At 39.7% G+C, this 12,980-nt stretch overlaps 1 protein-coding gene across 1 annotated transcript; it reads right to left on the bottom strand.

Annotated features, from left to right (window-relative positions):
* Positions 1 to 310: 310 nt before the first annotated feature.
* LOC117562979 (1-acylglycerol-3-phosphate O-acyltransferase ABHD5-like) lies at positions 311 to 4,450 on the bottom strand. The gene is made up of 7 exons (XM_034241068.1): positions 4,339 to 4,450; positions 3,403 to 3,485; positions 2,806 to 3,196; positions 1,670 to 1,821; positions 1,410 to 1,521; positions 1,159 to 1,339; positions 311 to 676 (listed from the first exon to the last, which is right to left on the bottom strand). Exons 1-7 carry the CDS (start codon positions 4,380 to 4,382, stop codon positions 554 to 556), a joined length of 1,086 nt encoding a protein of 361 aa, XP_034096959.1. The 5' UTR covers positions 4,383 to 4,450; the 3' UTR covers positions 311 to 553.
* Positions 4,451 to 12,980: the final 8,530 nt, after the last annotated feature.

Genomic DNA, 12,980 nt, shown 5'->3' with positions numbered 1-12,980 from the left:
CGTAATAGTACTGTACTGCATTATATTACTTTCGAATCAATAATTTTTCAAATTATTTAAAAAAAAAAAAAAATGTATAACCATTTTTCCTCCTGGTCTCTCGCGCCCCCCCCTGACACGCCTCTGCGCCCCCCCCCCCCCCCTTTGAGAACCACTGCTCTACTGTGACATGTCTCCATGCTTTAATGTTCACTAGGCCTTTTTTTTTCTCATACTGCCTGTGCTGCAGCACCTCTTTTCACCCTCTGTCTGAAACCACAGCCCAGTCTGCTCTGATTGGCTCTGTTGTGATTGATAACAAGTGAGCAACTCAGACTGTATCTCACATTTATTTACAAAACATTATGGACTTTGGATAAAGAAACCTGTCATCATCTGACCTTTGACCCTAAGGGAGTGTTAGATGGTGAAATTATGAATAAATTGTTCTGAGTCAGTGATTGCCTTCTCTTTAAGAGTCAAGTGTATGACAAGAGGCGTACAGCTGAGGTGGCGTTGTGAGTTTCGGTTAGTTGAACCCTTTGACCTCCGTCTGGTCGCCTGGGTCAGAAAGCTATCTCTGCTTCGTTTCCTGCTCTTTGCTTTCCCTCTCCGTCGTAGCTAGGATCTGGAGGACTGTCTGGTTGAAGTCATCAGGCTGGTCGGCAAAAACGTAATGGCCTGCTCCTCTGATCATCTGACAAAACATAAACACACAGAAAGAGTCAGAGGTCAGAGGTCGGGTGCACAGGTTAGCTTACTTGAGAATAGGGCAGCGGTGTATATGTAGAAAATCACATATCACAATTTTTTGGACCAAATACGTGGGTATTGTGACGATGTTGTAGGGTTTACCATTAATGCTTCTACTTAATATTTATAAATGAAAGAAAATTCTGATAACTAATCATCAGTAACATGGGTATGATGATTTGGCAAATAATGAAACAGCAGGAAAAGTCTGGTAAGTTCAGAAAATAACATCACACTCATTTATCAAACACAGATGAAACAAATAGAAAGTAATAAAACCTAAATTAAATCACACAATGTCAATTATTTTATTATATAGTCCTGACCTCAAAATGTAAGACAATGTCTCAAATCACAATGTGGATATTATGTTGATATATTGAGACTTGATAGGAAACTGAAGAGGCAACCGTTTGAAGAACTTACCGTGATCTGCACATCTGGTCTGGTTTTCTTCAGCTCATATCCAGAGTCGCTGTCGATGCTGGAGCGGGATCCGTAGATGAAGGAAATGGGAATGTCCGCCTGGATTTGTCCGATCCTCTCCTGCATGGGCCTCTTAGCCCAGCCGTAGGGAATGGTCATGTTGCTGAAGGCCGTTTCTCCACTGAAACACAGAGTATAAACGTTAGAGAGGAGTAAAATAACAACACATTAAGGCTTCAAAAGTTCCTCACCTTGGACTCTGGGCATTCAGGTGGTAGATGTAGTCGGATACTGTGTTGTCGTCAAACACTGTCAAGTATTTCTGCTTAAAATCTGACCTGATCGTCTGGACCAGCATCGGACCTGAGAGATATCAGGAAAATAAAACTTCTGACGTGTGTGTGTGTGTGTGTGTGTGTGTGTGTGTGTGTGTGTGTGTGTGTGTGTGTGTGTGTGTGTGTGTGTGTGTGTGTGTATGTGTGTGTGTGTGTGTGTGTGTGTGTTTGCTGACCTAGAGGCCCAGCCAGTCTGAGTCCAGCCATAGGGTTAAAGGGGCTCATTGCGGCCCCCATGGCTCTGATCCACACTGGGATGGAGCTGTGGTTTGGGTTCTCTGGACGTGCTGGGAACCCCCATGGCTCCACTAGCAGCAGATGTTTTACCCTGCACACACAAACACACACACAGTTACTTGACACTTGTTAACAAATATGTTACGTTTTTAGGGTTGCCCCCTCTGATGTAATCACTAACTTGGTCGTTTTGGTCTAAATATTATTTTCCACATTTAAGAGACTTATGGGCAGATCTGTAGTGAACAGATTTAAAGTGGTGCTTCTACGTTAGATCAATTAATCCATTGGCATAACGTTAAATTAGAGTTGCCTAAGAATGTTTTAGTCAAAGACATCGCTATAACTTTAAATAAAAAATCTCTACATTGCTTGTTTAAAGAATTCCATCTCATTCAGCAGATGGTAACAAAGTACGATAGTCTTTGATTTTCAAAGCCTTTCAGATTTTAAATAGCAGATCTAAGTTCACAATTGGCACTAATTGATTCAAACTGAACATAAATGTAGTTTGAACATAATATTTAATAGTTCTGAACAAAATGTGGGGCTACTAGTTGTCCCTGCTAAATAAAGTGCACCAAAAAACATCCTAAAATACACTGAACAAGAACACTTAATATATAATATTAAAAGCTTATATAGGGCATTATTTTTCTAAATGTATGTGTGTGATTAGCAGGTCTATTGCTCTTGGTGTTTTATCAGTGAGTTAAATCCTTTTTACTGCAACTTCAGACATCACTGTTCTGATCTGCTTTCTGTTTGTTAACACATCATGAGCATTCATTTCAGCCTGGCATCCACAAATGAAACTTGATTGGTTTGTAAGTTGGGGAAAATGTGTAAGGAGGATTAGCTGCTGTCAGTGGAGAGTTATAAGATGTCTTAGGAATTGCCCAAAAATGTGCCGTACTTGTGCCCTTTCACCCACATCACACACACACACACACACACACACACACACACACACACACACACACACACACACACACACACACACACACACACACACACACACACACACACACACACACACACACACAAACACACACACAAACACACTCCAAAGTACCTGTTGGGGTATCTGAGTGTGTAGGCAGCAGACAGGTATCCTCCGAGGTTATGTCCCAGCAGCACCATTTCCTCCAGTCCCACCTTCTCCCTCCACTCCTCCAGGGCGGACAGAAACTGATCCTCTGCCCCCTCTGGGTCGCTGCTGAACTCGGGGCGGCTGCTCCTGCCGAAGCCCAGCAGATCCAGGCAGTAGACCGGTCCGCTGCTGGAGAGAGAGTCAAGGTTTTGAGCCCAAAGGGCAACCCCGCCTCCGAAACCATGCAGCAGCACCAGAGGAGTCCTTGGGTGGGCAGGGGGGGGAGAGCATGGCTGTGTGGAGAAAGCTATGGTCCACAGATAGTTGCTGTTGGATATCCGGACGTGTTGCCTGGAGAAAGGCCGCTTCACACCTGAAGTAAAGGAAATAAATATGGGACAGAGGGGGAGGAGGGAGGAGGAAAAAAGTACTTCAGATTCATGAGTTTACTGAATCACGAGGATAGTGTGTGGCTTTTTAAAACCTTTTCAAAAGACAAAAGTTGTAAGACACCAAATCCTCACAGCAAAACTTGTGACTGAAACCAGCTCATGTTCTAATCAGTGGTTGGACACTTACTCTTGAGCATTTTCTCCTCTGCATCTTTCAGCTGAGAGTCAGAAGTGGGGCACCAAGTGGGAAGCCAGCTTAACATCCAGGAGCTGTGATTCAGACAACAACACAAGCACAGAAAAAAGTTAATTTAATACTTGTAACTAACTCACAGGCACTTACAACGGTATGACTTGCTTGACGTGAATATATATATAAAGAAATGTAATATAATGTAACAAGCAGACAGACAGAACATATGAGGGACATGCAAACAGACAAAGGCAAACTACACTGAACTTTGACCATATGAGATGGGCTGTTGTTGATATGCAATCTGTAAAGCAGTTCCCTGAGTCTCCAGAAAAACTTCACAGTAAAACAGAGTGACGTCCAGATGTTAAGTTTGCACTCTTTTGACATCTTAATTCCAGATGTCAATTAAGAATATGTCAAATTAATGCTGACTTGCCTCCCTACAGATATGTTTACTTGGTAAAAGATGACTTAATAATTTAAAGACATCTTTAGTAGCCACTGTTTAATTCGGCATGCATCAAATGAATTAACAGACAGTCATACCGACACAAATACATTAACTTTTTTGTTTTACTCTTTCATGAACTCTGTCTGTTACAAACAACAGGCGAGAATTCATGAAAGAATTTTTAAAAAAAGAGTAGTGTTTATTTCCTATATCCTACCGATCTGCCTAGTAGAACACTTTGTACCCTAGAAGATATTGGTACATTTTAACTCATATTTGACGTAATTTTGATATTTAAGAGTAGGTTTTTACAATTACTCCTGTCCTGAGGGGGTCAGTTCTTGTTCAAGAAAACAATGTAGTTGGGTATTTTTTTTATCACAAAACGGACAGGAAACGCAACATGGTAAACTTACATAAGCTACCACGGTTTGAAGGCAACTAACATAAAATAGTGTTAAAGGTTTTAAACTCACCTTTTCTGCTTGGCAGGTTGTATTTCCTCTGCCATCCTTCGCATGGTGTTTTAGTTTGTGATGTTCTCGCAAAACATGAGAAAAGGTACTGTCAGACTTTGTTATGCTGCGTTCAAGTGCATACCGTAAATAATTTAATCAACCAAAGTACCGTGTTTTAATAGTTTGATTATTTTAGAAAAATATTTAATCCACAAATGTCACTTCCACAAAACATTTCCAGTATGTATTGGTTGTCTTAATGAAATGGAATTACATTTTGCAAAAGTATAAAAGCCCAACAATTTTACCAATTTCTACACACCACTTGACCACTTGTATTTGTATGTTTGGCGTGTTTTCTGCTCATAATTTAGCCCGAAGATACACAAGAAGATTTCTTGTTTTTTATATTTTATGTATGCACCATGACATCAAGTCAAATTCCTAGTATGTGCGAACCTACCTGGCAATACACCTGTTTCTGAAACCTTAATTCGGCAGACAGTTTAGTCCACACATCTTCTTTTTTTTTTAAATCATCAAAAATCATAATCTATTGTGTACGGACTCAGAGTGCTCATGTCCAACTACACATGAAGGCAGCAGCGTGTTCTTGATTGAGCTTAAATGGTACCGAGTACAGGTGGGCTCGTTCATCGTGCCTTCGACTCTTTATCTTGCTATAGTTGACTAGAATAAGTCTATGCTAACTTTAAGAAGTGTTGCTTTAAATGATACGTTAAGAGGCGTTTTGGCAGTTTTGTTTCCTTTCCTGCCACAAAACATAATCAATAGGCCAAAGTTGCACAGCTGACCACCAGTGGTTTCATACAACACAGGTAACTACCAGTAAAAATAAGGAAATACAAAATGAAAATACTTGACCGCCTAACACCTTAATACAAAAGCTGCGTATTTAACATTTAACATGAAAGACATATAAGTAAAACACTTACACTCGAGTGCATAAGAAAACAGGTGTGTTTTTATTGGGCTAGCATGTTAGCACGTCAATTAGCACACCATGTTGTTCCAATGAAGGTTTCAGTCACATGATGTCACTCAGCCAATCAGAGGCTTAAACTGATTTAATAGTACACAAATAAAAGAAAGTATACATTATAGTGTATAGTCAGTATTAAGTGTGTATATATATATATATATATAAATTACTGTGTATAATACTGTCACTCCACTTCTTGCAGATAAACATTAAAGAATATAGATAGCCTATATGATACATACAGTAAAGAGTAACAAATGACCAGTTTAGTCTTTACTTTTTTCAAAGGGTTACACCCAAACTATTATACGTTAAAATATAGACCAATTATTTACATGTAATCTGGATATACAAAAGTAGTTACAATAATAAAATAAACTAAAATATATGGAAAGTGGATGAGCTGTAACTTGTGTACAGATGTACAAGTATTTGGAGGTTTGTGCAGACCTGGCAATACTCAAATCAAATAAATATATACTGTTTGCAGGATGTACATTAATGTAATGCATAACGTTATTATGGGGTGGATAATAGTCACTGTCAATCGGGTCTCGGGCCTTGTTGATGAGGCCGGTAGCAGATGGAAAAAGCTGTTAGTTTTGAGAATGAGAAATGAAAACACTTACAGAAAATGGTGTACATTTGCCTGGTAGAGCTGAAAAATAAATATCTTGTGTTTCTCGTTCAATGTCAAACCAGGGAGATGTGTTTGGCTTTTCCTCACACTAATATCTCGTCTAATAATAGACAGGAAAACACAATTACTGCAAAGAGATTAAACCTGTGCTTATCTGCGTACATTTCATACTTTAATTTAAGATAAGGTAAAGGAGATTAAAGGAGAAGTTAATTTAATTCATTATCCTCGAGGATTGAGTGGTTCAGTATGATCCTGCTGCTGTAGGAGTTTACTATCTCCATTTTCTCCCTTTTTAACTTTTATTCAAACTGTGAATCTCATTAAATCTTAAAAGGGAGTTTATCTTCTAGATGTACAGACTAGGTATTACCCTTGAAATTGTCAGGAGCACCCTTCAAGGAATTATTCTGTCGTCGGTGTTTGCTGACTAGAGTTTAATTTAGTCTTTTGGAGACCTGGGAGAGAGAGCACCAACTCAGGATTTAGACGAAACAGAATACAATATATACTTATGCACATGATTCTACAGAGATAATCAACATTTGACAAGATTTACTCTCCAATGTCTCATCATTAATTTGCAGTGGTGTAAAATAACTAAGTAGATTTACTCAAATACTGTACTTAAGTAAAATCTTCAGGGAATGTTTTGTTACTTTGTACTTCTACTCTACTACATTTCAGAGGTAAATCATGTACTTTTACCCCACTAAATGTATTTAATACCTTTAGTTACTTTGCAGATTTGGATTAATGATGTAAAATATAATCAACACTTACATCAGACTTTAGTTCCACCTGGAGTAAATTCACAAGCTACCCTGCAGTATACAAAGTCATTCTGCACCTTTACCTGCTTTGAGAACATTTTAATTCATCAATAATTATAAAACATATCATATATATTTTTCTGAAATGCAGAATGAGTACTTTTGATACTTTAAGTATATTTTGATGCTAATACTTTAGTACTTTTAAATGAGTAACATTTTGATTGCAGGACTTTAACTTGTAACAGAGTATTCCTACACTCTGGTACTTCTATTTTTACTTAAGTAAAATATCTGAGTGCTTCTCCCACCTCTGATGATTTTTCATTTTTTTCCTCTCTCAGGTCAAGGACAATTTGAGGACAGCCCAATCAGTCCTGGTCCACAAGGTGGCGTACTTGTGTTTTATTAATACACACACACACACACACACACACACACACACACACACACACACACACACACACACACACACACACACACACTCTTACATTCTGTAGCTACTTTGTCCTTCATTCCTATAACACAATTTGCCTCTCATACCACCCACTTGATGATGGGCTGACAGAGTGGTTCATGAGTGGTTCGTTTCCTTCGCTCTCACACACACTCTTTCCCTCCGTGTGTTACTGTCCGTTCACTCTGCTGAGCACTCAACATTTCATAAGTCGGTAGACAATGAGGCTGTAGTGAAGCCCGTAAAGGGGCAGCAGTAGTGTGGCTGTCTGGAGAGAGCTAACTGGGTGAAGCTTTAGTGAGGAGACGGCATAAAGCTGCAGAAAGTCTCACCACTAATCATGCTAACTGAAGCTTACATCATGCATCTACTTCCTCTTGTTTATCAGAGGCTCAAAATCACTAACCCGTGGTCTGGCAGTAAATTGGCTTAACAATGGGTCTGTTAAGTGTCCTCAGTCCTGGGACCATCAGGAGGACATTTCACATAATAGACAAAGCCATTACAATTGGGTCTAAATTGTCTGATTGTTCTTGGGTGTGTTTATGGTGTCAACTGGAGCAAAAGCACTTCACTGTAACGCGATCCATTTTCCTGTGGCGCACTTACATTCAGATGTCTGTTGACATATTGCAAATGCTATGCCGTGGAGAATAAGGCTTTAATTCAAAGATTCAAAGGTTTTATTGTCATATGCACATACAGTGTAGAAATGGCAATGAAATTCTTCGAGCTCCTCCAACAATGCAACATATATAATAAAATAAAGAATAAAAAATAGTGCAAGAAGTCTATACATGTAAATAGAATATGATATGTACAAGAACAGAATATTAAATTAAATAATGTACATTAAGACGACATTAAATACAGTTCAGTGATAATAATACTTAAAAAATGGTGCCTTAGGTCATGTTTATATCATTATCCTGTCAACCCAAGTACATTTGAAACCTCGCTAAAGTTTACACAAATATAGTGCCTGTTCTAAATTGTCTGATTGTTCTTGGGCGTGTTTATGGTGTCAACTGGAGGAAAAGCACTTCACTGTAGCGCTGACCATTATCCTGTGGCGCACTTACATTCATAATAAAAAATTGCGTCTTTTCATTTTAATATGATCCTGTCCACCTGACTACATGTGTAACCCCACTAAAGTTCACATAGTCATATAGTCCCTGCTCCCCAATGTCATTAAAATGAACAAAGCATGGGTGACTAGAAGAAAAAAAAGGAAGTGTGCTTGGATTTCAAGTGATTACAGGAATGAATTAAAACTGTCTAAATTCCATACTTCAAACTAGTTTTAAGTAGGCTTCGAGTGGAGTGCATTAACAGGAGGTGACAATATTAAATATACTTTTAAAACCCGGTATGCATACTAAAAAGGTTCAGTGTGTGTGCGTTTTTCACTACACTCTTGTAGCACAATGCAATGGAAAGGAGGGGCGGCTTACACACAAAATAATGAAATAAATTGTGTGTAGTACGAGAGAAGAGTACGAGTCATTTTGATTTCTCTTCACGTTTGATTGGCAGTGACATTCACATGTTGCAGTTTGATTGATGTCAGTCTGTGAAAATATTGCATAATTTCCTGTTTGTGCAAACTTTTGTCATAGCAGACTTTTGACTTGTCACATTAGGAAAACCACAGGTACCATTCATTTATTCAAGCATCCCAGAAAGCCATGACAGTGAGCCAGCAGGCGCCGTATCAGGACGCTGAAGCAGAAGCAGCTGAATGGAAATTAGGCATCGTTATTTTTACACTTCTGCTGTTCCTACTGTGACAGTCAAAATGTCTTTAGTGATAAAGGGCACATGTATCTTAACATTAAAGAATACCTTCTCTTTCTTTAAGAACAAGCTAGCAAGCACGTCAACTTTAGAAACCCAACCACACATGCTCATCCTTTTAACACAATTTAACAGTTTAAAATAAGTTGGTAATAAAGTTATGTAATGTCATCGAGCCGGTCAGCTACAGGGACAACAACACAAACAGTCAGCTCGGTCATTTTTCACATTTACAGAAAACATAAAAACCCCACCTTTCAGGTCAGAAAAAAAGAAAATACATTAAAAAAAAAAAGGTCAGGTAAGGAAACGGGATATTTTTATAAGGTTATCCCTTTTTAAACTTCCTTGAAGATCCTTTTAATACATCGTAGATTCAGACGTCTAGCCAATAGTGTTAGAAAAGCTATCAGATCTGGAACCAGTTATATTATATATGTGTGTGCAGCACGCAGTTTCTTCTGGCAGCGCACTGTTCTGGGGTCAGATGCTATTAGGTGTGATTAGCTTAAGGTTAATACAAAACCACTGTTGATTAGCCAGTTAGCTGTGAGCGAAAAACTGCACTCTGCCATGAGGGCATGACTCAGTGCATTATGGGTAATAAGAGTGACCAATCTGTTAGCGGAAGATGGAGAGGGGATGGAGGAGAGGCGGAGGAGGGTATGTCTGGTTGCTAGGATACGAGGCCGGCGCCAACAGCGGATATGATTTATAATGGCCAGTCTCACTGTCTCGCTTTCTCCGCTGGCTTCCTCCTTCCTCTCCTCCCTCTCACTTTTCCACCGACTCTCTCCATCCCTTACCCTCATGTCTATCCTGAGCATCTCCACGGTTCTATTAACCAGCTCTGTCTGCCTGATCTGAGTACTTACAAGGCTATTATTTATATGGCTGTTCCTGATATTCTCTCCAGCGTCCATCATAAGCATGCTGAGATGAATGTGAAAGGAAGTTGATTTAGCCAACACGACCCACCCATTATGAATCCATCTCTTTTGTGAGTTTTAGATACACAGAGGGGGGTCATATAGGTGCAGCAACTTCTGTGCTCGTATGTGCTGTTTAAGCGTGCATGTGCACATGATCATGCATGAGCTGCACCCACATGAATAGATGATATTGATTTGCAGAGACTTGATCCACCTCGGGATGTGAAAATCCTCAGGGAAAGATGCAGTGTGAGGAGGAGGAGGAGGCGGAGGCATGAGACCATGTGAGAAAAGGAGATGGAGGGCCATATGAGGATGACTAAGAAGGATGTAGTAATGCAAAATGTAGTTTTTGAAACAGATGTGCTTGATTCGACGTTCATTTGAAAACCTTAACTTGTTAGAATGAACGCAAATGAATCACATTCCCAAGTTCGACCTAAACCTCCTCCAGTAACTCCAGTGTGGATTTTTACGACGAATTGCATGGTCGTCAGGTGCAAATGTGTCGTGACCCCGTTCCTGTTGTGTTTTGAGCTTCTTGCAGCATTTTGTATTTGCAGAGTTTCGTTTATTCAGCTCTTTTAGTAAACGCTGCACATGTTTGTCAAGATGGTGAAGATGTTGAATTTTCTTTTTGTATTTGCATCGTTTTTGAAAGTGCAGCGCGTTTCTCCTAATTGAAGCCGTTGTAGCACCTGTAGGCCACCGTACACTGGACATCAGTAAGCAGTAAGCAACTTCCTCTGTGTTATCCGATCCATGACAAATATTCTGCACTCGTTGAGGAAAGGCGTTTTGCAGAATCATGCTCCAGTTTAGATAGTGCTCGCAATATCAGGATACAACATACGGACATTTGTGTAGCGCCCATTAAACCGAGGGTGATCATAGCTTAGTGTTGGGAAATTGTCGGGACTTAATTCTTATAATTCAGAAATCATATTATTATATTAAAGTGAAATACCCTCTGATCTCTCTGAGCATACAACTCACATGTGTATTTGTTTTATCTCACTGTAAATTACCAGTGTTTTAAACTTGTTATTTATCAAGACCGTCTCATTGGCTCTTAAAGGACTGAAATATTTGAAGGTCAAGTGTTTGTGGGTTTACGTGATCGCAGCAATTGCAAATGTGTAATTGTTCTTTATTATTTCCAACACTCAACAGGGTTTTTCTGGAATCAGTGTCCCAATGAATCCCATAACAGTTTTTAACAGATGCTTTCAACTGAGGAAATAGTCCCTTTATAAAACGATGTACAGTGAAGTCTGTGGATTTATATCTCAAAAAAACGGGGCCAAACTATTTGCGTAGCTAGATACCACTAGAGGAGTGAGGGAAACATGTGAATTTGGGTTAAACAAGGACATCGAGACTTGTCTGTATCTGCCATCCAATATGGTTTATGTTGTAAGACCATAACTGGATTTATAGTTGACATAATGGGTTAGTGGGATGCCGGTCGTAGACACAGACAGCGGAGGTTTGGATTTATAGACCAACGATGGATTTCACCTGCTGATAGAACCACCGTTACTCACAGATGTATCGCACATGATCAGGCGTTTGTGTGTGCGTTGATTACTTTCTCCACTGTAATTGTGTTTTTATAATTTGATATACTTTGAGAGCAACAATGGGTTAGGTTACATCCTGCTAACTTCTATTTAAGCATGTATCATATAATACTGCTGTGCAACGGCCATTTTTACTTTATTTCGTTCCTAGCTGGACGGCGGTGTGCACAGTGTTTGCAGTGTGCATGGCTTTGTTTGATGTGTGTCACTGAAAGGACTGTGGAGTCTTTCTTCACCTGCCTTAAAGGTCAGTCCATCTTTAAACAGCACTCACAATTCATCGTTCCTCCTGCCCACACTGAACCTACGTTCAGTAAAGGCAAACCTCCTCATCCCACCAAGGACAAAACTGAAGACCATGGGAGACCGAGCCTTCTGCTCCGCTGCTCCGCTGCTCCGAGACTGTGGAATGCCCTCCCAAACCAGCTGAGGACACCACAGACTGTGGAGGCTTTCAAAAAAGGCCTAAAAACGCATCTTTTTAGAATAGCCTTTAACTAGATTTTTAAATCCCCCACATTGTTTTAATTGTTTTTAAATAGTTTTTTTATTGTTTTTGTTGTTTTGTTTCACCCTTTTTAATTTTTAATTTTGTAGCACTTTGAGTTTTGTTTACGCAAATGAAAAGTGCGCTTATAAATAAAATATATTATTATTATTATTATTACTGGCTGAGAGGAGATACTAAAGCACTGGCAATAAGAGACCGGGAACACACACTAAAATGATGCTCCCCTCCCGAATCCACCGTTACATCTGGGACCCAGGAGATGGCGCCATTGGAGGAGACAACCTACCGCGCCGGCAGTGGACCACTCTGAACCGTCTACGAACTGGGGTCGGTCGCTTTAAAACATCGATGAAGACGTGGGGCTTGGCGGACAGTGCGGCATGCGAGTGCGGTGACCCTGAGCAGACCGCTGTCCATATAATCACCATCTGCCCCTTATATAGACCACCCTCGGAAGCCGGCCTCTTCGACCTACAGTATAGGACCAGAGATGCGGGCATGGCTACACGACACCGAGTTGGACCTCTAACGTTACACGAAAGAAGAAGATGCTGTTATTCCAAATATGACAAAATTCAGAATTTCATTTTGGCCCTGTTGGATATCCTGTTGGATATCCGAGGGTGGTTAACATATCAACATTTCTGACTTTTGGGTACTGTAGTAGAGCATTATGTTGTAACACAAATCCTGGCATTATGCCTTTTTTTATCAAATCATCTTTGAATGCTTTCAAACTTGGGATTTTACATCTTTCTACAGTTGTTATGAAAGTGATGACATGGGCTAAGCAGATAGAGATAGCAATAGCACACAAAAAATTATGCTGTTATTCCAAATATGACAAAATTCCAAATTAGATTTAGGGCATGTTGGATATTGGATTTCAATATGCAGAATTTGGGCTTTTAACAATCACAGAATGTTCCAATTAAGAAGTGAGATATGCTGATATGCTAGT

The sequence above is a fragment of the Gymnodraco acuticeps genome, unplaced genomic scaffold, assembly GCF_902827175.1.
Source record: "Gymnodraco acuticeps unplaced genomic scaffold, fGymAcu1.1, whole genome shotgun sequence".
NCBI lineage: Eukaryota > Metazoa > Chordata > Actinopteri > Perciformes > Bathydraconidae > Gymnodraco > Gymnodraco acuticeps.
The sequence above is the reverse complement of the archived record's forward strand: the minus strand, read 5'-3'. Positions and strand labels throughout refer to the sequence as shown.

Bases quoted from the DNA above. Each gene is read 5' to 3' on its own strand.
- LOC117562979 (XM_034241068.1), bottom strand. From the start codon at position 4,382: ATGCGAAGGATGGCAGAGGAAATACAACCTGCCAAGCAGAAAAG. The intron at 3,197-3,402 runs GTAAGTGTCCAA...CCTTTACTTCAG, and splicing joins AGAGGAGAAAATGCTCAAGA to GTGTGAAGCGGCCTTTCTCC. The intron at 1,340-1,409 runs GTGAGGAACTTT...TCTGTGTTTCAG, and splicing joins CTGAATGCCCAGAGTCCAAG to TGGAGAAACGGCCTTCAGCA.